Here is a 26,375-nt window from a genome sequence, read left to right on the forward strand (position 1 = left end):
GACAACCTGTGCATGCATGACTTCAGCCAGTTGATTCACAAACAATGGCGACAGTGAAAGCATCTCACTTGTGGATCAATTAAGATAATTATTTATCTGTTATCTGCTATTTATATTGATTTCGCCTGCCAAAGTTAAACTGGTAACAACATGTTATCCAATGGTTTTAATCAGTAGCCAGAGATGAATCAGCTGCAGTCTCAAGTTAAACCATCTCTGCTGACAGTTCCCTCTCAGATGGAGGATGTCATATTATTTTTTCAGCATATTTTCTTATGCCAAGATGATAAACATTAATTAACATGCTAACTAACTAAGGCTAAACCTTATGATGCCAAAAGTTAATCATTCACTTGCACATCCTGGTCTATGTACAGCGGGGAAAATAAGTATTGAACACGTCAACATTTTTCTCTGAGAAAAATGTTGACGTGTTCAATACTTATTTTCCCCGCTGTACATCTTTAACATCAGAGTTTACAAGGCACAAATATGTGAGTTTTCTTGAACTTGAATGTCATTTAATTAAACTAATATTGGACATTTTAGTTGTCAAGAGTAAGACTTTGATTGCTCGTCAATACATGGTTGATGACCCTTTCTCTACTTTGGCCTCTGATTTTACCTCACAGTTAATTAACTATGGCACGTTAAAGCATGTTGAGCACCTTGGGAATGAAGAGCAGGGCAAGTGTCACGGTGATGGTGACGTGGGTGTGCGTGAAGGACAGCAGCAACATCCAATCAGGATGCAGAGAGGGAAAGGTGAACCTGACGGGGGACAGGAAATGCAAAGGAGCACGACGTTAGCTTTTACTGCATTGTTTTTCTTTTCTTTTTTTTTCTTTAACCATGTTTAGAATGTAGCATATGAAACAAATATCCTAATATTGTTTTTTTTTTGTTTTTTTCTCTTTGTTAATGAGAACAGGCATATACAATATATAAACCGACAATACACTGATCAAAAGACAGACAGACAGAAGACAAACAACAGAGCAAAAACCAACAACACAACAAACATGACCAAAACAGGACAGAAAAGGTACACAAAAAAAACACGCACAAGAAAAATAAAATAAAACAAAAGAACAAACAACTACAACAAAAAAGGATGTAAAACTACTAAAATTAATTTAACAGTAACTACTTAGTATACATTCACTCAAAAGTTTTTCCCATTTTTTGTTATGCATTTCTACCTTGTCTTGATTTGATGCAATAATTTTTTCCAAAAGAAATTGGCGTCACACTTTATTTCTAAAAAAAATCCAGGTTCAAAAGTGTTTTTGTTTGGGTCTGAAATATTTTCCCCAAAAGGATGATGGTGTTAACAATCTGTGGGCATCATGTACTGCATTGTTAGACATCTTCAGAGACAGAGAGGCTGTGCTCGTCATTTACCTGAACAGGTGGAACATGGAAGAGATGAGCAGCTCGTTGTGGATGGCGATGCCCATGTAGCGAGGTTCGTGAAAGGCCGAGGGGACGGGCCGGACGGCGTTCCACAGGGAGCTCCCCCAGCACAGGAACAGAAGCTCAGCTGTGGCCGGGGAAAGTAGGGTGACGTTTACTGATTTTTATCAACTTTAACCTGACATTGGTAAAGAATTGACTTTTTAAGTCAAATGTATCTTGTTTTTTTATTGAATAGGTTTATGGTTCACCTTTTAGGCCATACTTTCTGTGGTTCGGTGCACTGAGGTATTTTTGTTTTTATCGACAAATAAACTACACTGCTCAAAAAAATAAAGGGAACACTTAAACAACACATTGTAACTCCAAGTAAATCACACCTGTGTGAAATCAACCTGGGATGATAATTTTGATTTACATTGATCATTTTTATGTTATTTTGTTCTCAACACACTCTACTATATGTTGAATAACGATTTTAAACTGCAATATTTCATTAATTGAGATCTAAGATGTGTTGTTTAAGTGTTCCCTTTATTTTTTTGAGCAGTGTAGTTTAGATAATTGCAGTCGACTTGTTTACAACTTTGCTTTCCAGTTGTCCGTCCCATTCTCCTGGACACAGTATCTCAGTATTGATGGAAGCTCTTTCAAATTTGGCAAAAACACATTCACTTGACTCAAAGATTTTGGTGGTCAAAGGTTAAAGATCAAGGTCAATGTGACTTCACAAAACACAGTTTTAAGCTTGTAAATTCAATATCTCCATGACACCTTCAGGGGATTTCTTGAAATGTATTCAAACTGATACGATTTTGGTGGTCAAAGGTCAAAAATTAAGGTCAGTGCAATACACATGGTTCATATATTTATTACAATCAATGGAACCAATTCTAATGTTCCATGAATCATAAATAAAACTTTTAAAGGGACAACGAGGAGTTTCTCCATCGGCAGAACGAAAAATTCTGCGACAATAAAAAAGTATCATATTAATGTGGATGAATCTACGTTACCACTTGTTAATGGGCCCATTTTAGATAAATATATGGTTTTGTCTCTATCGTTATTTTGTTATTATTAGTGGTGGCGGAAATGCTGGGCGAGCTGACCAGCGTTTCTTTACTTTCGGTTTCGTGGTGAGTCATGAGAATAACGCTGCCGAATCGCCGTTTATGGTCGGGACTCAGGGCCGTTGTATAGGGGAGAAAGGTGATGATAATTCTAGGGGCCCAGCGCCCAGTGGGGCCCACAAAAAACCCCAGTAGTCTAATCTTTGTATGACTTAATTATTCTGCATAAGACCCTGACTAATACTCACAGTAATGCTGCATTAGCATCAAAACAAAGTAGGCTAAATAAAAAAAGATAATACATACAGTACATAGTCTAAGAAAAAAAACTGGAAAAGTTAGGGGGTATGGACCCACTTTAATATTCTTTAAGGGGGCCCAGAATTTCTAGCAGCGGCCCTGTCGGGACTACGACGGTATCTGAACCTCTTTGAACCTCTGACTTTAATTCTTGATGAATGAAAACATTCTTGCTCCGGTCCAAGAATTTCACGGTGCGCGCGGAGGCTCATGGTAAATGTAGTATGAGAACACTTTGCTTTCCAAAACTCCTTGTTGTCCCTTTAATCATAACAACACTGAGCGAAGTGCTCCATCAGTTGTTTCTGAGGCTACACTCACCCACGGCCATCATGTAGTCCCAGCGGTCCAGGTAGCAGAGGTTGAAGCCCTGTCCGTCCGACGTGGCGGTGGTGAGGAACACCGGGATGTTCCTGTCCCGGTTCTGCAGGACGCCCACGGTCCAGGCGCACAGGAACCAGCTGACCGTCATCAGCATCACGCACAGAATCCTCAGCAGGTGGAAGCTGGACATGTAGGGAACTCTCTGGGCCGTTCGGGACAGGAACACCTTCAGCACCCTGCTCCGAGGAGAGAGTAGACACCACTAAACTAACTAAAATTAAGACATTTAAATATACACTCAGTTTATTATTCGCCATTTTAACAGAGTTGCAAGAACATCATTTTTTCACCTAAGAAACATTGCTAAAATTAGACCTTTTTTAACTCAGAATGATGCTGAAACACTGGTACATGCTTTTATCACTAGCCGCTTAGACTATTGTAATTCCCTTTTTACTGGTCTGCCTAAAAAGTCACTGGGAAAACTACAAGTGATTCAGAACGCTGCAGCCAGGATTTTAACTAATACAAGAAAAAGAGATCACATTAGTCCTCAGCTTGCATCATTGCATTGGTTGCCTGTTTCTTTTAGGGTTGATTTCAAAGTTCTGCTACTCATTTACAAAGCTTTAAATAACCTAGCACCATTTTATATTAACGACTGCCTTTCTTCTTATGCCCCGTCAAGAACTCTAAGATCTTCCACTGCCTGTCTTTTAGTTGTGCCCAAAGTGTCCCACAGGAGAACTGGTGAAGCTGCTTTTTGTTTTTATGGCCCTAAACTTTGGAATACCCTCCCTTTAGATCTAAGAATGGCAGCCTCCTTAGCCATTTTTAAAAAGAAATTGAAAACCCATCTTCTTTGGTGGTGAGGTGTGAACCCACCTGTACATCTTCAGAGTGACGGTGCCGTAGACGATGGAGAAGCCGAGCATGCGGACCCAGCGCAGCAGGATACACCTGAAGGTGCTCGGCTTGAAGTACATGATGAAGACCTGCAGGAGAGAGAGAGTGTAGGAAGTACTGCATGAGTAAAAATGACCTGTAGTTCTTTCACTGCTGTGAAACTATCACTACTACAGTAACTATTACTGTTACTGAAGCTTTATTAGCTCTCACAACTGGGACAGTGTTTGTTTTTTGAATATTAGGGTTAGAGTTGGGAAACACATGAACAAATATATTGAACATTTTAACCTTAAAGGGATAGTAGCATTTTTTTAAAGTGTGGTTGTATGATCTACAAATAGCCCCTCAGTACTTTAACTGCAGTAGAAGACTCTCTGCACTCCTCCTGTTAGCAACGCCAGCCCATAATAGCCCTGCCCAGAGATTTACAACATACATTGTTGTGAACAGACCCAAAGAAACGGCCTATTTTCGTGGCCTAAAAGAGGTTTTACCTGAAAAAAAATACACAGTTCCACTGTTCACTATAATATAATTTTTTCCAGCCCTTCAAAGTGCAGGAAAAACACAGTTTTTATTTGGACCTAACCAACTCACGTATCCCTCCGCCCAGGGTTAGCGCCCGCCGATCAAATAAAAACTGTGTTTTTCCTGGAAAAAATTATATTTTAGCGAACAATGGAACTGTGTATTTTTTTTCAGGTAAAACCTCTTTCAGGCCGTGAAAATAGGCCGTTTCTTTGGGTCTGTTCACAACACTGTATGTTGTAAATCTCTGGGCAGGGCTATTATGGGCTGGCGTTGCTAACGGGAGGAGTGCAGAGAGTCTTCTACTGCAATTAAAGTACTTAGGGGCTATTTGTAGATCATACAACCACACTTTAAAAAAATGATACTATCCCTTTAAATGGGTTTTAAAATATATATATTTGATGACATTTTTATAGCAAACAAATCAAATCAGACAACTCCTATTGCAAGTTAATCAATACTGAAAACAGTCATTACTTCCATTGCTAATTAATACTATTGCTATTAGTTAGGCTGTTATTAGTACTGGAACTACTGCTGCAACAACGTAGTAATACTAGAGTTGTAGCTTCTGCTGATAATAATAGCCTACTTTTTTTTTTACTGCCACTAGTACCTCAGGGGGACCTGCATTTTAAACAAACCAAAAGCAAGGACAAACTCTAAAGCCAAATGCATTTCTGTTATTGGAGTAAAATTATGGAATAGCCTTGACAATGAATTAAAATCATGTACAACTATTACCCAATTTAAAAGAATGTTTAAAATCAATGTATTGAATAAATATTTAACACTAACATAAAGTAAGAAAATTATTATAACCAAATGGAGGTTCTGTTTGTTTCGTTTTGATATTGTTCACCTTACTTACTCTCTTCTAGTGTAATTTTCCTACAAATTTTGTTTTGTTATTGCAATTTTTCTTCTTGTAAATGGGGTAGGCATTAATAAGCTGCTTCTGCCTTGCCCTTTCGCCCATATTGATTATGAAATTTTGACTTGTTTGTGTATGTTAATGTTTTGTGGAATGGACGAATAAATCAATCAATCAAATAATGCCAGTGCTGCTCTTATCACTAATTTTACCACCATAATACTTAGGCTTGCTCCATATGAAAACATATGCTGACATAATGGACGTTAATGAGGTTTATAATTGGGAAAGAAACCTTGTTGAAATTTATAGAGACAATAAAATAATAAGAAACATATTACAAAGACGTTTCCCAAAACAACTGTGTGAAGCTGGATATTGGTGACTCTGTTTATAGGCTAATATAATGCATATTTCTATTTGATGGTAGAACCATTAAAAACACATTTTAGATGGGACCAGATGGGGAAAGTACTCAACAATATATATGGAAACAGACAGTATATTGACTGTAACTGCTGTTTAAAAGCAGGCAGGACGTCTGAGCTGAACACTGTGAATCCGTCAGAGAGTCAACAACAGGTTGAACCTCGGTCTCTGCTCAGGGTGTAACAGTAGAGTGGATGGCTGTAATCCAGGAATTAAAGCTCATTCTGCTGTGACAGTCGGTCAGTGTCAGTCACTCTGGATAAGAGCATCAGCTAAAGCCTAAAATGTGAACGCAAATTTACATCATTGTGTTCAAACCACTCATCATGAGGGATAAAAACCGCAGAGAGCAAAACTCATATAGAATCACAGACAATGTGCAGCAAACATCCAGAGAGAGGACGCAGATGGAGACGAAGGAGTGATCTGACTGGTTCAAACTACAGCTACGGAGAGAGAGGAGGGTTATAAATTATCAGTAGCCTATGGCCTCCCACTTCTAATAATAATAATACACATGTACTACACAGGTACATGTGTACATTTAAAAGGTACATTTAAAACGGTTACTATATTTACCATCTTTTTGAAATGCTAAGTATTGTTAGCATCTAGTGGGCTTAGCATTTTTTCAGAATCATTAGGATAGCATTAGCATTTTTTTTTAAACGCCTAATTTAGTAGGCTACCTAAGCATTTTTTCAGAATAGTTATTTAGCAACTATTAGAACAGATAGTGAGGTTAGCATTGTTTTAGGACAGTTAGCATAGTTAGTTAGTCTTTTTGAGCAGTTTTCGTGAGCATCTTTTAGAATAGCATAAAGCATCGTTAGTTTACTGTTACATTTTCAGCTTCTGTCTGTAGCCGACACAATGTTAGCAGTTGTGCTAATGCTAGCTCTCTTTCAGGTTTATTTAGGCCTGTCGTATAGACGTTATGGATGTTTAACTCCTGATTTTCATCAGAGGGATTTAATAAGAAGATGTAGTTTTGTCTTTTTCTTATATTCATCAGCTCTGCAGGAAAACAACAGCATGATGGGAAACCAGGGCACGACAGAAGAAGAGTGGTTTAAACTGGCTTAAACTCACTTTGTGCCAAAATAATAGATTTTTAGAATCTGTTTCTCAGTTCGATATCTGTTAATCCGCCCTGTTGAACTGCCAGTATTTTACATATTAGAGGGGGAAAAAACCTCCACAGGGAGAGATGGTTTATTATTCCTCTCCTCTCATTTTTTAATCTCATCTGAGTCAAAATGTTGATTATTTTAAAACCTTTGGGTCACTTTGGTTCAGTGTTTTTTACCTGCAAATGTTTAGACCTTTACACAAATCTACTACAACCTGAATGTTAGTGACTGATCTGGTAATTTACCTCAGACTCATGGGAAAATGGGCTTTTTCTTTGCTCAAACTCCTCTTTCTTTCCAATTACTTTTATTGATGAAATCACTGTGTACCTAAGTGTATTGATAAGAAACAATCCACTGATCAGGCTTTTTAACACCGTGACCTTCCTTCATGTCGACACCAAACAGGCCGTCCTGCAGCAGACGACTGTTTGTAGATCAAACGGAGGAGAACCAACCACAACCCGGCCCTCACTGAGATGAGAGAGTGACCTTTGACCTTTCATCTGGGACTTTGGCCTTTGGATCTACAGTCAGGTATGTGGGCTACAGTTCAGCTTTGGATTGAAACCAAGCAAAGCCCTCAAAACCAACTGAGGTCTGTACTGTTTGACACTATTATTTAAATATCATTGAACTATATTCTAGCATATTGTCCCTTATTCCCAGTCCCATTTTCATTATCATTACTGCACTCAAGCATTTAAAGATTTTATTGTGTAGCAGGGGTGGACTGGGACAAAAATTTGGCCCTGGACTTTTTGGTCCAGACCGGCCCACTATCTGCGCGCGGATATTTTGCAAACTAGCACCGTTGATGTGCATACAAACACACAAGCTCTTAATAACACCACTACTAAACGATATACAATATACAACAAAGTAGAGGAATAGTGTGGAATAAGTTAAGTTTGGACAAGATTACATGCACATAATGAGTCTGCAATCAGAACTTTGGCTAGTTGGCTAAAGTATGGAAAACAATAGTACAATGATCTGAAAAATGGACAAACACTAATTTTATCATAGAAAGACAGTACAGCTCAACATAATGTATAGACAATGAAGCATGACAAGAAATACTTGTAATTTGTGTACTGCATCATGAGTAATATGTATGCAGAATGATGTTTTACTGTAACAGCAGTTAATCAGTGTTTTATTAATTTTAACTGTATAATGTTAAACTGTTGAAAGGACAATAAACCATAAACACTGACTGAAAAAAATATGGAGCCTACATATTTGTTAAGTTGTTAGCTCAATGTCCTTCATGACCAAATTTGAGTGGGGGCACTTTAATAAAAGCAACTAATCAATTAATCAGGATAGTATATGAATATAGTTATTGTTTTCCAAGCTGTAACACACCACACCATCATGTTATTAGCTATAGCTATTTATTATGTCAAGTAAAGTTCATAGCAACCGTTCTGGACCATTTACAGTATTTTATATCCACACCATTCTGGAAAGCACATACCTGCTTAACACGGTATCACTACCTCCTTCACATGGTGGAGAGTTTTCCTCAACACTTATCTTTTCAGCCTCCTCCTGCACCGTAAGGGCACTGGTAATGGGAGCCTCACTCCCTTCAGACTCAGTGAAGGACCTGCTGCTGAAGCTGCAGCATCGGTGCTTCTAGCCCTGGCCAGGCCAGGCGGCCCCTGATCTGCGTAATTGTTGTACTTTTAGCAGTCTGTGCTGCTAGAGCTTTTCTTTTTCTGTTACTTTCCTCCATTTTTCCGCGCTGCCTTTGCGTTTTTTTTTTTATCTTTTCTTTTCCGTTTTCGTGCGCTGGTGTGTTGTTTTTCTCTCTCTCTCTCTCTCTCTCTCTCTCTCTCTCTCTCTCTCTCTCTCTCTCTCTCATCATGACTCCTCATCATTAAACTAGTGATTGGACGAGGGGGGGTCTAGAGCATGCGTGGGTGGGACTCCTGGGCCTCTGTAGCCTCTCATAGGGCCATTGGGCCAGGTAGACAAGCCACTAGGCTCTTTTAGCTCCATATTTGGTCTCCACCAGTTCTTTTGCAGCTTTTGCAACAATCAAAACACCAAAAAACCCCAATCAAAACACCATCTTATCTGAACCAGATAAAACTAGTCATAAAAACAAGAGAAACTCATTATAAGGCTCTGTGAGGTGTGTGTGCAACATGAATAAGACCAATATGACGCATCAGAGCTCATGATTATGTTGTTTTCATGGCATTTATGTTATTTTTTTTTAATATTGATCGATCCTGTCTGGTATTGAACTGATTAACTCTGTATCAGGACCGATAACCACAGATTAGATCAGCACATCCCCACTTTGCTTGAGTGACGGGTGTCTCAGCTGATCACAATCATCCACCTCAGATGAACCTGGGCTTCCTTCATAATCATAATCCCCCAACCCCCAACCCCCCCAAAATAAAATCCTAATTCAGGCGAATAAATGTGGATTGCCTCGTGCACCTGCCAAGATGGCAGCGAGAGGGAAAATCAAATCCAGACATCCAACGTTATAAATGTACACAGAAAAACACACAAGTCTTTATTTAGTTTATCCTGAAAAATAAAATGTATGCAGGAAGTTAATATGAAAGATTTAATGAATGGCTGTGTATATTAATAAATAAATTATTAATGACCAGTACTCGCACTAAACTTCTGTTTTTTTCTACATTTGATAACTTTAATTTCTAGTTTGGTTCATTATTTATTGATTATAAAGTATCTGTTATAATGTATTATCATAAAATAAAACTATCCTTGGTTGGACAATTCAAGCTACTCAAGCTTGATTAGAATTCAACCTCTATTTAGCAGCTGCAACACTAAAATTATATGTTTGAATATATTATGTATTATTCTGATTGTTCATAATCATATTTACTTTTGGTAAAGTTTAATTTTTATTTATTTTTTTATATTTTTTTCTTGAGTAAAACCAATGTGCAGTTAAGAGGAGCAGAGCAGCCCATTAACATGTCCACACATCACATTAAACTCAACCATTGATTAATAATGTGCAGTACAGTGTGTGTGTGTGTGTGTGTGTGTGTGTGTGTGTGTGTGTGTGTGTGTGTGAGAGCTCTGCACACACACTCACACACACTCACACTCCCTGAATCACCGGGTGTCAGCAGGAACGAGCTCCATCGACTGACGCTTTCACACTGATGGATATAAAGTCACGGCTGACTTCCGTTAATGGCTCTTTAATTGGTAAATGAATCTAAAGATTGATTGATAATCTATCACCGGAGCACAGAGACGTTATGAAAACTGTCCACCGCACACGCCCAACCCATTTCCACTTACACACACACACACACACACACACACACACGCCCTCACCCCGTTCACCCTCCCACAAATCGTCCATTATGATATAATCCGTGGCTCTGTGCTGCGCAGTGATCTGTAAAGAGCTCTAATCTGACGCCAAACCCTCACTCACCGGGAAGTAGAGGAGCAGAGAGCCGAACAAGATCGTCTCCAGCAGCAGCAGGCCGGACGCCCGAATCCTCTGAGGAAGAGGAGGAGACAAAACAACAGCAATGAGTAGATGTTGCACCAGTTTAGAGGTTAAAGGTTAAATTAGGATGTTTCAACATTTCGGCAAATTTGCCTTTTAGTTTTAGGGTAGAGTAGGTTCATTACCTTTAATTGTCGGTGCAAGCTGTTTTGAGATCGGCGGAGCAGAGGCACGAGCTGCTCAGCTAACGCAACGGAGGCTAATGGGATTTCTACGTTTCCCTCATCAAACTAAATACACAATCCTACAACTCCAAATCGCTCTTGTGGACAAGTTGTGACCTACACATTCACCACGCTATGAAATAATGTATAATTATGTAACACTCTGCTGAGCAGCCGTGTCGGGAATGTAGTTCCGGCTACGTATTTCCCTCTAAAACAACTCTGTGTGGTAACGTTGTGTTATTATCTCATAGCGTGGTGAATGTGCAGCTCACAACTTGTCCACCAGAGCGTTGTGGAGTTGTTGGATTGTGTATTTGATGAGTTTGATGAGGGAGGGCAGTGCAGAGCTCAAGTCTGCCCAGCCGAACTCAAAACAGCTTGAACCGACAATTGAAGGTAATTAACCTTCTCCTAAGACTATAGGGGTTATGGCAATAGGCGAATTTGCCAAAATGTTGAAATATCCCTTTAAATGACACTGTGGCCTCTGTTTCCAATTGAAGCTCCAAACTCAAACAGACGTCCACTTCTTCCATTAACTCTACTGTTCATTCTTAAGTCGTTTTCACACTGGACCACACCAGACTTTCTGAACAACATCCTGCAGTTATGATGGGTGCTCCTTGATTGGACAAAGTAGCGACCCCACGAAAAACAAACATGGAGCAGCGTGTTAAGTTTGCTGTTCTGTTTAATATTCAGTTCTTCACCTTATAGAACCACAGTTACCTCTGTAACCATCCGTTTTGGGGGTTTGTGTTTGTTCAACGTGACCATCAGGTTAGACAGGGAGGCCGAGAGCGATTCGCTTTTACCATGGAAAAAATGAATGAAAAACGTCATCGGAGTAAAATACGAACGACGACATGTTTTTCGCGGCAGAGTTTCTGTCTTCTTTTCTCTATGAAGCACTGTGCACTGCCAGACTTCTTACATTTGGTCTTGTGTTTTGTCTGGTGAGCATTCACACTGCATACGAACCACACCAAGGTTTTACTTGCATGCGAACCGAGACCTACGTTTTCAGACGGACCAGAGTTTGCTTGTTTGTTAGTTTGCACCTGTACTCTGGTCCGTTTAAAGCAGAACAAATGGCTGCAGTGTGAAAACGACCTTTCAGATGGCGACACATTTCCTGCAGAGCTGAAATGCAAAGATGCTCACACACTCACCTACCGTCAGTTTAGAGTCAGAGGCGATGACAACCACAAAAATAAACTCAAACCAAGTGTGTATAAATTAATTTTCCGAAGTGGGACCAGAGGACGACACATGATGCCTCACACTTTAAACCTCAGTCAGGGATTCACTCATTAACTTGGACTTAAATTTCCAGACCTGCTATGGCGGCACAGTGGCGCAGTGGTTATTAAGGACATCAGACCTTGAAGTGATGAGGTGAATGAATGACAATGATGAGACCAAAGTCAACCATGATGTTTAATTCAGCCTCCGCTCCTCTGCACATTCATAATTGAACAAAGTGACTGAGCAGCTTCGTCTGTCGGCAGCGTTCACTTCTGAAGAAGAAGAAGGAGAAGGAGAAGAGCCAACGAGTGTTTGAACCGTTAGGGTGCAAATCTGTGTTTAGCATTAGCGATGCTTAACGGTCGTTGATTCAACTTTCAACCTTGTTTCCTCATGCTCCGTTGACTCAGTTCGCTTTACATTCTTTACAGAACTAATAAAATGACTTGGGAGTAGGGAGGTTAAGCCCAAAAAATAGGCCTTTGACTTCAAGTCATGATGCAAAGGTATGGAAGTACCTTAGGGTCATAGAAATAAATCTATCCTAAGACACAAGTGTGTATCCGTAATAACAAAAAAAATTTGAATGGCCGCTGACCATACTATTATTATACTATTTGCTTCTGTTGTAGCTATAATAATTTGGTGTACATTTTTGGGGTCAAGGAATCCAATAAAATAGGTTCCAAGACTAAAAGAACAACGTTGTTCTCCTTACCATGACTGTTGGAGCTAAGATAAAAATGCTTGCCAAAAACACATTCCATTTAGAATGCCCATATAAACTCAGGCAGATCCCCTAATTTACAAAACATGCATATTTTAGATCAAATGGTCATGGTAAGGAGAACATCATTGTTTTTTAGTCTTGAAACCTATTTTATTGGATTCCTTGACTCCGAAAATGTACAGATTGACACCAAATTTGTCATTAAAGCTACAACAAAAGCAAAGATATGGGCCTCTCAAGTATGGTCGGCGGCCATTAAAAAAAAAAAAACGTGTTATTTCAGACACAAAGTGTGATCTCACTTGTGTCTTAGGATAGATTTATTTGTATGACCCTAAGGTACTTCCATGCCAAAGGGGACCTCTGCATCATGACTTGAAGTCAAAAGTCGCTTAACCTCCCTACTATTTGATTGAATCAGTTTGTTTACACTGAACCAACATGTAAAGAAAAGGTAACACTTTACTTGAATAGGTATTCATAAGATTGACATAAAACTGTCATAACCATGACATAACAGCTGTCATAAACATCAATGAATACTTATGACAGCTGTCGTTAAGTGTCATTCGGTAAGTTATGTCACTTTTGATGCAAAGTTGAGATTGTTTGAGATGTCCTTGTTATGAGAACTTGACATAATTTTTAAAGTTTGGCAATCAGGTCTGCTATGACAGTTTAAATTGTCTTTATGTCAAGTTGTCAGAACAAAAACATCTCAAACAATGTCAACTTTGCATCAAAAGTGACATAACTTACCGAATGACACTTAACAACAGCTGTCATAAGTATACATTGATGTTTATGACAGCTGTCAGTCTTATGAATACCTATTCAAGTAAAGTGTTACCAAAGAAAGTCCCAAAGTCAAGTTTACGAAAGTTGTTCCAAGAAAAATCAAACAACGCTTTTCTTGCTGTAACTCTGACTGAGAAAAGACTTTCATCATAAGACGACAAGATGTTTCTGCAAAGACAAATGGCCGGATTGTACATTTCACCACAATGCATCATGGGTCAAAGAAAGCCTCCATCTTGACTCCAAGATCCATACGGTGGCCCCAGAAGGGACCTGACTCACCCGGTTTCGGCGGTGGCGGTATGCCGCCAGCATGCTGACGAAGATGAGGAGCATGAAGACCCCCTGGACGGCCAGCACGGCGGCCCGGAGCGGCCCGTACTCCTGCACCCAGCAGGGGGCGCCGTCCTGGCAGCTCCGGCAGCCCGGCCAGCACGGGAGGCAGATGGGCATGTTCGGGTAACACGTTCCGCCGCCGCCGCCATCACTCGCGTTCACGGGGCCGCCGTCGATGCCATCTGCATCACACACACACATACATACACACATACACACACAAACATGAAGTGCGCCCACACACACACACACACAGTCATGAGCTCAGATACATGTGACTCACAGCTCCAGGCCTTCACACATCAAACACACACCTGTGCTGTCATGAAGCTTCTCTGGTGGATTCTGTCTTCACTTCAAAACAAGCACAGGAAGACAGGAGCTCATCTCATGCTCTATACTACTGCAAATACTTTGGGTTTGATTCCCAAGTGTTAAAGCGATAGTTCACCCAAAAAATTAAAATTTCACTCATTATCTCCTCCCCCTCATGTGGACTAAGGGCTGGGAGAAGTTTCAGAGTCCTCCGTGGCTTCTCTGAGTTACAGGGGGTCTCGGCGTAGCAGTGCATGTCCATATGACGGTTGTCAATGGATACCAACTGTCATCGTAACAAAAAGACACACCAAAAAACATCCAAATACCTCCATACTGCTCATATGTAATGTCCATTACATACGAGCAGCATGGAGGTATTTGGATGTTTTTTGGTGTGTCTTTTTGTTTGTTTACGAAGACAGTTGGTATCCATTTGCAACCGTTATATGGACAAATTTCAATTTTGAGTGAACTATCCCTTTAACATGAAGGGAAATCAGTGAGGGATCAAGTCCTTGTGACAGCAGCTGGTTGTGCAGCCTCGACCTTCTGATGTGTTACACATCTTTTCAGGTAGGACGAAGCGGCTACGTTGGCGGGAAACTGAGTAAAAGTCACGTCTCTCACGTCTAGTCTCCTTTTTTTCTACGAATCTATAATCACCAAGAATAATTTGCTTCGGATATCAATCCTTGATTGTGCCCCAGAATGTGGCCGGGCAGGAGAATCAGTTTACTGACCAGTGCTGGCCCTTTCAGTTTGTTAGTATTGGACGTTTTTCCGGTCGTCCATTACGTCAAGGACCAAACAATTTACAAACGTTTAACAGCTCCGTACATTGTGAATGAACTGTGCATTTTGTCTTTTTCTGTTACACATTTTGTTCAACTTCAGAGTTAGAACCTGAGGTGTGAACTGTAGAGAAACAGATGAGCACCTACAATAAATTGTTTCCAATTGAGGATTATAGAAAGTAAAATAAACACATTTTGTTACCTCTAATGCATCAAAATAAACTTACAATACCACCACATTGCAGGGTTAGTGTGTTAGCCAATATTTCCTTGCTACCATCCAGTGGGAGCATACTTACGTTCCCCGGGTCCTATGTTCCCTGCTGTTGTTGGTCGATGGACTCTCTCTACTTATCTGGACTCTCTCTATCTATCTGGCCTGTCTAGCCTCTACCTGGTCTTTTTACTAAACTTAACCAACTCCTTTCTTCATTGCCTAAACCCAACCAATGGGACAATTACACTTCTCACTCAAAGTCACAACTCAACTTCTCACTCAAAAATAGGCAAAAATATGCCAAGTCACTCACAACTCCACTTCCAGGTCTTAGACCAAAAATTGCATGTTCCCCGGGTCCTTTTTGGGAAAAACGGGGAACATAGTTATTGCAGTTCCCCAGTCCGGACACAGAGGGGAACAAAGGACCCTTTTTTAGAGAAAGGGTCCTATGTTCCCCGGTCCCATACAAAGTGGGGAACATAGGACCCGGGGAACATAGGGATGATCCCCCATCCAGTCATGTAGCAACATTAGCATTGATATCTGGGATAGTTTTTGTCCTCTTTATGCTTATGCTTTTTCTGCTGTTTATCACAATGGGTTCATTAAAGACTTGAAGTGTAAGTGGCTTCCTGTGGAGTGACACTTGGTGAACAAGGGCCTTAAAATTCAACTTAAGACACATGCATGCTTTGCAGTACAAAAACTACGAGCTAAAAGAGGGTAATAGTAACTGAAACCCACAATGTCCTGACTTCACTCACCACCAAGCCAAAGGGAAAACCTGATTAGCTATTAAAACTTATACAAATGTAATTTTGTGAATCCAGGTCTTGTTCAGATGAACACTAAAGTCAGGTTAGTTCACCTGCTGTGGACAGAGGACAGTGATCTTCTTACCTGTGTCATCAGGCACTAACTCGGGGTTGTAGTAGCCCACTTTACAGCGGCAGCAGTACTGCCCCAGTCTGAAGCCCCGGCCTGGGATTGGCTCACACTGCAGAGGAGACACACGGACATGGTCACGTTATTTATTCTATACAAACAAGTAGAAACACATTTTTATCACTACATATAATCTCCTTGTCTTTCTGTCTTCTTTCAGGGTCGATGCTCTAGGTGAACTCATTCATCATCAACCACTGGGTAAGTGTTAACATCCATCAGTCACACACATGGCCACAGTCTCAGTAGAAGGTTTCTACCACTGGTCATTGAACGTCTCCCACTGCCAAAGGAATAGTTCAACATTTTGGCAAATTGGCCCATTGCCATAATCCCTATAGTCATAGCAGTAGGTTCGTTACCTTTATTTGTCGGTGCAAGCTAGTTTTAGAACGGCGGAGCAGAGCCGTGAGCTGCTCAGAGCTACGCTACGGAGGCTCATGGGATTTCTTGGTTGTTGTTTTAGAGGGAAATGCAGAGACTGCTTGATGAAAAACTGTCCCTGAAGGCAACGCAAATCAGCAGTTTTGCATGAATTTCCCTCTAAAACAACTCTGTGTGGTAACGTTGTGTTATTATCTCATAGCGTGGTGAATGTGCAGCTCACAACTTGTCCACCAGAGCGTTGTGGAGTTGTTGGATTGTGTATTTGATGAGTTTGATGAGGGAAACCAAGAAATCCCATAATGAGCCTCCGTAGCGTAGCTCTGAGCAGCTCACGGCTCTGCTCCGCCGTTCTAAAAATAGCTTGCACCGACAATTAAAGGTAACGAACCTACTGCTATGACTATAGGGATTATGGCAATGGGCCGATTTGCCAAAATGTTGAACTATCTCTTTAAAATACCAAACATGTGACAGGACATTATTCATTTAATAAAGAAGAAGCTTTTTCCTACAAACAGGTATGAGTTCAAAGGGCGGGAAGAGATGGGATTGAACTACCAACCTCACATCTATCACATGACCCCCAGTTCAATATGCTGATTAAACTGCATTTTGCACATGTTCACTTTCCTGTACTGTTTTCTGATCATGGGATGGAACTGTGTTTAATCAACTCGTGGATTATTAGAGATGGATGCGATGCATTAAGTAGGTTTACATGTTGCATTAACATTGAACAGACATGGTGGCAGTTACATTGACATGCATCCTGCAGCAGTCACAGTGGTGTCAACATGTAGATGGATCATTGAATAGGCCCGACGGGTACAAGAGGTCACAGCGTTCATGAACCTGGGTCTCCATGATGTTAAACTTAGTGAAAGTCATTGAAACAACTTCTGAGAGACACAAAATGACCTTAAACACGACAAAGACATGGGACGGGACTGCAAAGAGACACAAAATAAAGACAGAACACGTCTACAAAGACACAAAAACAACCATGATGGAACACAAAAAACGATGTACAGACAACGAATGACAAAATAATGATTCAGAATGACTTCATAGAGACACAAAATCCCATTCAAATTCAAAACAACTGTAAAGATCTACATAATAAGCACAAAGAGACACAAAACAACTACAGAGAGACCAAAAAACTGCAGCAATGCAACGTAACAAAATAACAGGATAATATTAATGGGGGTGAAAGAGAAAGAGAAAAGATGACAATAAGAAAATGACAACAACTGCCGAAACAACTACAAAACGACACAAAATGACTACACGGGGACATGAAATAACACAAACGGACACAAAATGATCTGCAGCTTTTAAACTATGGGGGCTAATCCATCCACACTTATATATAAAATTAAAGTTAAACGTCTTTCAAATGAACACAAATGAATAAATGAAAACTTAAAGCAGAGGTGGAGCTGTGTCAGGTTTCTGCTGCTCAACAGTAGCTGAATGAATAAAGGTTAAAAACGGGGTCACATTACTCTCTCACTCTATTTCCTGCTGATGCTGGCGTCAATTTAGTCAGTCAGGACACACACACACACATACAAACACACAAACACACACCACAAACACACACACACACACACACGTGGATGCTCTGTGTGTTAATCTAAGTTAAAAGCTAAATGGATACATAATGCCTCAACTGAGAGTATTATCCTTTTCTAGAGAAATCCTGTTCCCATGTGTACACACACACACACACACACACACACACACACACACACACACACACACACACACACACACACACACACACACACACACACACACACACACACACACACACACACACACACACACACACACACACTCTCTCTCTCTCTCTCTGGCCTCACATACATATATACAGACTCACAACCCCCTTCTCAGATGCTCAAAGACCTAATGGCACGAGCTGAACATTAATGTGATATGGATTATACGCAGCCGTCAACTTAATTCTCTTCACGGTCACATCTCAGTTCAACAGTCGCTGTAAATCAGTGGATTCACTCGTCGGTCATTTTTAACTTTAAAACTGCAGGTCATCACACTTTACAGCTACACAGCGTTGTTTACATCAGCGCATCATGGAAATTAACCTCCAATAGATCAAATGTACCAATACACATCGCCTGAACCAAACGTTTCACTTAGAATCAACATTATCCGTACATGGTAAAGAAAAAAAATATTAATCTAACCAGATTTTTACCATTTATTTTCCAGTATTTTTTAAATACAGGAAAAATATTGATACAACTACAAAGGTAGAACTATTTTATATGTCAAACATGAAATAAATGAAAAAAACTGCAACTTTGATGAACCATAAAATGTCAATATTTTTTTTGTATTTAGATGAAATTAATGTATTTATACACAAATGTATTGAACAAATAGAAAAAGCACGCACATCCCTAAATCTAAACGCTGGGTGCCGGACAAAACAAGTAAATGATAAGGAAAAGATAAGTCCGCACACCAACAAAAGCTCCAGAGCAATAATTTATTATCATCCAAAAGGGGAGTGACGTTTTCGGGTAGGAGGAAGGGTTTCTTACCCGAAACGTCACTCCCCTTTTGGGTGATAATAAATTATTGCTTTGGAGCTTTTGTTGGTGTGCGGACTTATCTTTTTCTTATTGTATACACAAATGTGTCATGATATCACAAATTATGTATTTGTTATTTAAGTAACTGTACTGCTAAATTAAAGTTTAATACTATAAAAAGAAATATCTAAAATGAGCAATTAAGAATAGAAGAAGTGTCTGTTAATGGGCAAATATCTTAAATTATCTGTTGATGTTTGCGCACATGCGCAAGATTTGTTGCAAGATGTTCTTCCATGTTTACATCAAACATCCAATGGTTTACAACGACAAACGAACATCTCGCGCATGGGCACAAACATCAACAGAGCCACTGGGAGCTACTGCTACAACAAGGCTAAAAACAGAGATCACATTCATTTTTTCCGAACAACTTATTCATGTGGCGGCTTCAGGACACTTGGGTCATACGGACGAGCAGTATGGAGGTATCTGGATGTTTCATAGTGTGTGTTTTGGACGATTCAAAAGTCAACTCTATCCGCCGCCATTATATGAAAATCCGTTTCCCAGCCGGACCCCCCCTGGAACTCCTAAAGCGTTTTGATGACTCCGAAAGTCCTCCAAACCCTTCCTTGGCATGACGGTGAGTAGAAAATAGGTGAACTATTTTGGGTGAAGTATCCCTTTAATAATTAGACAGCCATAATTACTGTGTGTTTCTTGTCAAATTGTTCCTGGTTGTTCAGACAAAACTAACATTAGAAATTTCTCTATATTTAGGTGAATGTATTGATTTTCAGCTTGAAAAACACTAAGAATGACCTCAGTGATCTACAGCCAGTTTATCAAACCAGTAGAAATGTAAAATAATGCTGCATTCATTCGCTGCCCATCAGATTGGTTCAAAGTTTTAAACTTCAGTGTGTCCATGTGCTTTCAGTCAGAAACAACATTGATGCTTCAAAGACGATCTGTATGTTGATGATACTGTGTCAGTGCTAATAAATAACTAATCTGAGTCTCTCCAAGTGGAAAATAACCTACAGAGAAAATCTGGTGCCATATTAGAAATAACTCTCAGCAAAACCTTTGATATGCAACACATGAATATGGAGCATTATCAAAGGTTTACTCACCATCAACCAAATATTTACTCTTTATCGCCATGTTTCTCTGTTTAAAATGTCAACAACTTGACAATTAATGAACCAAAACATTTCTGATGCTTTCCCAAGTCCTACATAAGAGAGGGTTCACCTGGATTTTACCTGTCTCCAATTGTTCCACAAAGGCCTAAGTAAGTAAGTAAGTCATTGTTCCATTGTTTGCAGGGCAACGCTTTAGATGTCATACAGTAAAATGGACCGACACAATGGCAGGAGATTCGATGGACTGGTGGTATGACAAGACAAGATTGAAGAGAAAGACAAAACAAGACCAGACAAAGTCAAATAAGACAAGACTGGAGAGGACAAAGTGAGGAAAGACAAGATGGTGAGTTGAGAAAAGGGAGGACGGACCAGAACAAGAAGAGACACAGTATGAGTGGACCATATGGGACGATACATGACAAGGTAATAAGACACTTGACCCAGAGCAGAAGACAGTGGGTGACCCGTGACACTGCTCTGCTCAGCCACAGGGTTTGAATCCTCTAAGCCAAGGTAGGACAGGACAGGACAAAGGGTGCCATGTGGATTTGGGGATTTTTGGGCCCATTCTTCTCTCGTGTTTCAGACCTCTGTGAGTGCGGTGCATAAAGGGGAAGTATGTCAACGGGCTGGATTATCGCCATAATCCATCAGATCATCCCGCAGCCCGCCACCCAGCACAGCCATCCTTAAATAGACGGCTGAGATGAGAGGTAGGGGATTGGGTCTGGACAGACGGGCCGGCAGGGAAAAGGGAAACTGACGCAGAGAGACTGGTGGTGGTGGTGGTGGTGGTGGTGGAGGGGATGGGCGAGCAGACAGAAGAGTGGAAGTGGGAATGGGTGAAAGGATAAAAAGGCAAAACAGAATAATGAGTACAGACAAAAAAGGGTTTAAAGCATTTTAAGAGGTCGTCAACAGTTTAGAGTGTATTTGTGTGATGTAACTGCCTCAGCTTAGACCAGTGGTTCCCGACCACTGGGTCAGGTGGGCGATAAAGAGGGGTAGTCCTGCACCGACAAACCCACTTATCTGTCCTATCTATTTGTTTACAAAACTTTTTCAACAATCTCCTAATCCATCCATTCATGAACCAGTTATCACCTTTTCTCCATCTACTTCAATTCAATCCAAACGTTTAGCTTCTTCCCCCCGTTATACAGTAGGCCATTAGCTTTTCATCTTAAACTATTGATCCACTACTTAGCTCACCTGTTTATCTCTCTAGTTTGGCTATCTTACTGAGCCTTCTTTTTTAGTTATTAGCTATTTCATCTGTATTAGGGTAACTATGATCCTGTACTTTAGTTAACCTATTATCTGTTGTTTAGCTATCTTACTGAAAGATACTTAGGCTACTTACTTAACAGTTTCCTCTCTTTTTCAGCTTCTTTCAGCTAAATATTGATTCCTTGCTCAAGCTAACCATTTTCTATTGTTATGGTATCTTACTAAACCATTCATTTTTAAAACGTAATTACCCATTTCAAATGTTTGTCAGGCACTTTAGGCTAATTATGACCAATTAATTTATTGTTTAGTTTACTGAACCATAATGTTAGCTAACAATTTCAACTGTTAATTGATAACTTTAAGACATTTATTGATCCATTTAGTCAGATAATGATTTAATCATTATTTATATTGATCCCTTCATCCTTTACCTTAAATTAACTATTTAAAGAGGAACTATACAGGATTTGTAGTTTAACTATGCTAAATTTTTACCTTAATTAAACAGCTTTGGAGTATGGTTTAATAAATGGCTTAATGTGCGTGTCACTTACTGCATCTCTTGCCTGAAAAACAACTTTGCAAGATCGGGGATGCCGCCCTGGTGTCCCAGCTCTCATCTCTGCGCACCACCCACACAAACACCCTGTAACCCATAATCTCTTGTCTATGCCAGATTAAACTACACAAATATACACGTCGTAGCAATGTATATGATATATAATGTTATCTACCGCTCTCTGGATTGATTTCTCGATGGCTTTGTTGTAAACAAATGCACATGGCCAGGACGAGGGTTAGCAAAACAGTGGAAAAGTGACCGGACTTGCATAGTTCCTCTTTAAATAGTTGATCAATTAGGCCTACTACTTTCAGCGAATATTAATCCATTCTTTTACCAATCTTGGTTTAGCTAGCTGAACTATTTACTTTCAACTGTTTATCAATCACATTAAGCAATCTATTGGTCTATTACTTTGAATGACCTAATATCTACTGTTTAGCTACAGTAGCATGCTGAACCACACTTTTAGTAAAATGGTAATCAGATAAAAAAAACTATTAATTGATTACTTTTGCTAACCATTCTGGCTACTTCAGACCCTCTTCACTTTAAGGTAATTATTAATCCATTATGCTAGACAACCTAGCTAGTTACCACCTGGTACAAATTTACAAACCTGCCTTGCTGTGACTTCGGTTTTGCATTCAAGATGCATGACGCATTCCTGATTTCATTCAAGATTAGACAGATTTGTAAAGGTAATACTCACACCCTATGCATATATGAAAAGGTCATAGTTTTTGCTTCTTGCAAAGAGGACAGTCAACAGCAAAAGTGACTACAAATGATCTCTCAGTGAATATTTATGACACATGCTGTTTATTTAATAATTTGTTGAGACCTTTCAGAGTCTCTTACCTTCACCGTGACCAAATATTAAGGGCAATGAAACATCAATCCATCCATTTGACTGACTAAGTGAAAACTTTGACCTGCTGGTGATAAAAGGTCCAAGGATCACCAAGACCAGCAGGATTCATGACCAGATGAACCATCTGCTGCAGTGTTTAATGGTAATCCATCCAATAGCTGTTGAGAAATTCCAGTGTGAACCAAAGTAATGAACAAACCAACCATCTCCATCACTGATCCATCACTGATCTGATCTCCATCTGAAAGAGCTGTCTAAAGCTGTCTAAATGACTATGTGCTGCTCATTCAATTGGCTCTATCTGCACCAAAACTACTAAATGTCACAGAAATCTGTTGAAATGTTTTGAGATATCCACGACTACCTGTGTCAAAAGTCAGAAACCAGGTACTGAACAAGGTGACTTCTGTTATCAAGTGTTATTTCCTCTGTGAATCAGCAATGTGGTGCTCACTGAACAGAATTCAAGAGTAAACAAAATCAAGCAATATGCATTTTCCCTCCCAGGTCCTTGTATCGTTGCGTTTACCTCCATGCTGGTGCGATTGCACTGGTGCGTATCGGCGAACCAGTTGTCTCCTGTTGCACACTGGTCCAAGTCGATGTCCTGGATGTTGACGTCCACACGGATCACACCTCTGACGCAGAAAGAAGACGAAGACACAAAAGAGACGGGTGAGGGTGTAAACAAACAAAAGCGTGTCTCCAAATACCATCAGACTCATTACAATGATCTGTTTTTCTCCTGCAGCTCCTCATTTCCTCTGTGTGGCCTTTAAGTGGATTCCTTTCCAAATGTCAGATTTTATCCAACTGTTGATTCAAAACACCTTTTATCCTAAATGCCTATCAAACGATTCTGCAGAGTGCTGCAGGAAAGGTCACATGGGCCGACACAGAAGGACACAGACATGTGAAATACAAAGAACTGCTTCAAAGCTTCTGTGGTTTTCAGGTACACTGTAGAAAAAAGAGGTCTTATTTTAGACCATGTGGTGTTTATGTGACATGGATTTGAGGTTAAAGTGCCTCCTGAAGCAAATTAAGACATCAGGTCCGTTTTAAAGGAGATCTGAAGAGTAAGTAACAGCTGAGCTCCGCTAATGAGGAAACTCTCTAATCAATCCAAACATTGATCTCCTTTGAAATTAGCTGGAGAAATATTCACTAATTAATTGTGGATCGAGAGCAGCGTGTGGCTCATTAAGACGTGAACGTTAATTATAAAATAAATTAGCCACATGCTTCTCTAACTGATTTCTTATTTAAAGTCAGGCTGCATTTTATTCTAAAAATCCCAGGGAGACACAGACAAGACAGGTGAGCTCTATTGTCACAGTCAAGAGGAAGTTGTTCTGATGGATCTAAAGACAAGTGTTTAAAATCAGAATTAGAAATCCAAAAGAAACGTCTCCAACTTTAGCAAAGAGCACAAAACAAACATGAACTCCGTCTGCTTCTACAATAACATCTTCAACATGTGATGGATCAGGCCCTCATGATTATTCTGTTAACATAATGGACACACTGGACAACAGTGGATGGTCCAGACTATGGCGATGAGCTTCTTGGCTCCCAAGCAAACTGGTCTGTATCAATGATTTCAGCCTCCTTCTCTTCCCGCTAGATTTAAAGCTCGAGAACAGATTTATAAATGACTGCAAGAAGAAAGACTGTGGGAGAATATTTATACAATTAATGCAACAACTAGATTTATAAATAAACTGTGAACATGGAGGAGGTTTTAGAAGATGTCTCACAGGCTTTTAGAGCAACAACTGATGGTGACGACACTACGGTCAGATGATCATGTTCTTGGAGCCACCAATCACAACAATGCACCTGTGTAAAACGGGATCATCCCTATGTTCCCCGGGTCCAATGTTCCCCACTTTGTATGGGACATGGGAACATAGAACCCTTTTTCTAAAAAAGGGTCCTATGTTCCCCACTTTTCCCCCAAAGGACCCGGGGAACATGCAATTTTTGGTCCCATACCTGGAAGTGGAGTTGTGAGTGAATTGGCATATTTTTGCCTATTTTTGAGTGAGAAGTTGAGTTGTGACTTTGAGTGAGAAGTGTTATTGTCCATTTGGTTGGGTTTAGGCAATGAAGAAAGGAGTTGGTTAAGTTTAGTAAAAAGACCAGGTAGAGGCTAGACAGGCCAGATAGATAGAGAGAGAGTCCATCGACCAGCAACAGCAGGGAACATGCTCCCCAGTATGTACTGCGACCGGCGAACATAGGACCTTTTTTGGTAAAAACGGGGAACATTTTCAAAAAGAGGGTCCTATATTCCCCTATAGGGGAACATAGGTACGCTCCCGTGTAAAACAAGTGACATCATCAGCATGAGACAGTATGTGTGTGTGTGTGTGTGTGAACCCTAACCTGAACTCAGGTGTCAGGTCGGGCTTGAGGCCGTAGAACGACGTGGACAGCGTGAGCATCCAGGCCGGAACGAAGCGTCCGTCCGTACAGTCCAGGAAGGGGGCGCCGGCCCAGCGCACGCCGCTGCGATTGGTCACGTAGCTGTCGCCCTGCCGCCACTTGGGCGTGTCCAAGGTGCTGAGGTCGTTGAGCAGCACCCGCTTGGACAGAGTCGCCATAGGCTGGTTGGACTGGGGGAATTTAAAGCTGCTGAACCAGCTGTCGTCGGGGGCCGGGGCCGGCGGGTGCAGGCTCTCCCAGGCCTTGGACAAGTCCTGGAGGACGATGGTCTGCACCTTGGCCGACGATGGGCTGCGGCTGGCGCAAAGAACCAGCTGCGGCGCCGTGGCGACGGGGTCGGCGTCGAAGGTGAGCAAGGCCCGCTGGATGAGCAGGTCGGCCTCTAGCAGGGCGCGGACCAGCGCGTGGTACCACTCCATGTCCTCCTGCACCGTGCTCTCCCGCAGGTCGCTGGCCTGGAAGTAGGGATGGGAATTGATAATTCATATGATTTTTATCTACCATATTTATATGTATCTGTGTGAATGGGAGAGAGTTGTGTGTATGTGAGAACTGTGTCAAATGTACTTGGTTTTTTATCTGTTTTGTGTACTTATGTAATGCAGTTACTTGCGGCACATGACTGTCCATGACAAATTTCCCTGCAGGGACAATAAAGTTGTATTGATTGATATTGATTGATTGATAAGATTTTTACGATTCCAATTCCATTTTCGATTCTGCTTAACGATTCGGTTCTTTATCGATTCTCATTAGGAAAAAAAAGGACAACAAACTTTGTTCACGTTTGTACTAGGGCTGCCCCCAAATAGTCGACCAAGCATTATCGACCAAAAAGTCATTAGTCGACCTAAATTTCAACATTTGGAGGCGTGGCTTGTCAAAATTAAGTCAATGTGACTGAACCATGTGAAAGGTTGAAGGGCTTTTAATTTGAAGGGCCACATACAGGAAGTCGTAACACTCACTCGCTGTCCGTTTTATTTATTTTTCTCTACACGGCAGGTCCCTGTGGCTGCGATATCGCTGTTTTGAGCAACTTGCCAACTTTTCCTATGTTGTTACAGACGTGT

The 26,375-nt window shown here is 40.6% G+C and overlaps 1 protein-coding gene across 1 annotated transcript in view; it reads right to left on the minus strand.

Annotated features, from left to right (window-relative positions):
* gpr179 (G protein-coupled receptor 179) overlaps positions 1 to 26,375 on the minus strand; it is a gene marked incomplete at both ends in the record, with an annotated part of 31,215 nt that overhangs the window by 3,903 nt on the left and 937 nt on the right. Inside the window, 9 exons of the mRNA XM_083981810.1 lie at positions 669 to 771; positions 1,405 to 1,543; positions 3,111 to 3,349; positions 3,999 to 4,108; positions 10,441 to 10,509; positions 13,744 to 13,979; positions 16,030 to 16,126; positions 23,381 to 23,489; positions 25,243 to 25,757. Of these exons, the coding sequence (XP_083837936.1) occupies positions 669 to 771; positions 1,405 to 1,543; positions 3,111 to 3,349; positions 3,999 to 4,108; positions 10,441 to 10,509; positions 13,744 to 13,979; positions 16,030 to 16,126; positions 23,381 to 23,489; positions 25,243 to 25,757 (1,617 nt within the window). The remainder of the gene's footprint in view (positions 1 to 668; positions 772 to 1,404; positions 1,544 to 3,110; positions 3,350 to 3,998; positions 4,109 to 10,440; positions 10,510 to 13,743; positions 13,980 to 16,029; positions 16,127 to 23,380; positions 23,490 to 25,242; positions 25,758 to 26,375) is intronic.

This window comes from Trachurus trachurus (assembly GCF_905171665.1).
Source record: "Trachurus trachurus genome assembly, chromosome: 1".
NCBI lineage: Eukaryota > Metazoa > Chordata > Actinopteri > Carangiformes > Carangidae > Trachurus > Trachurus trachurus.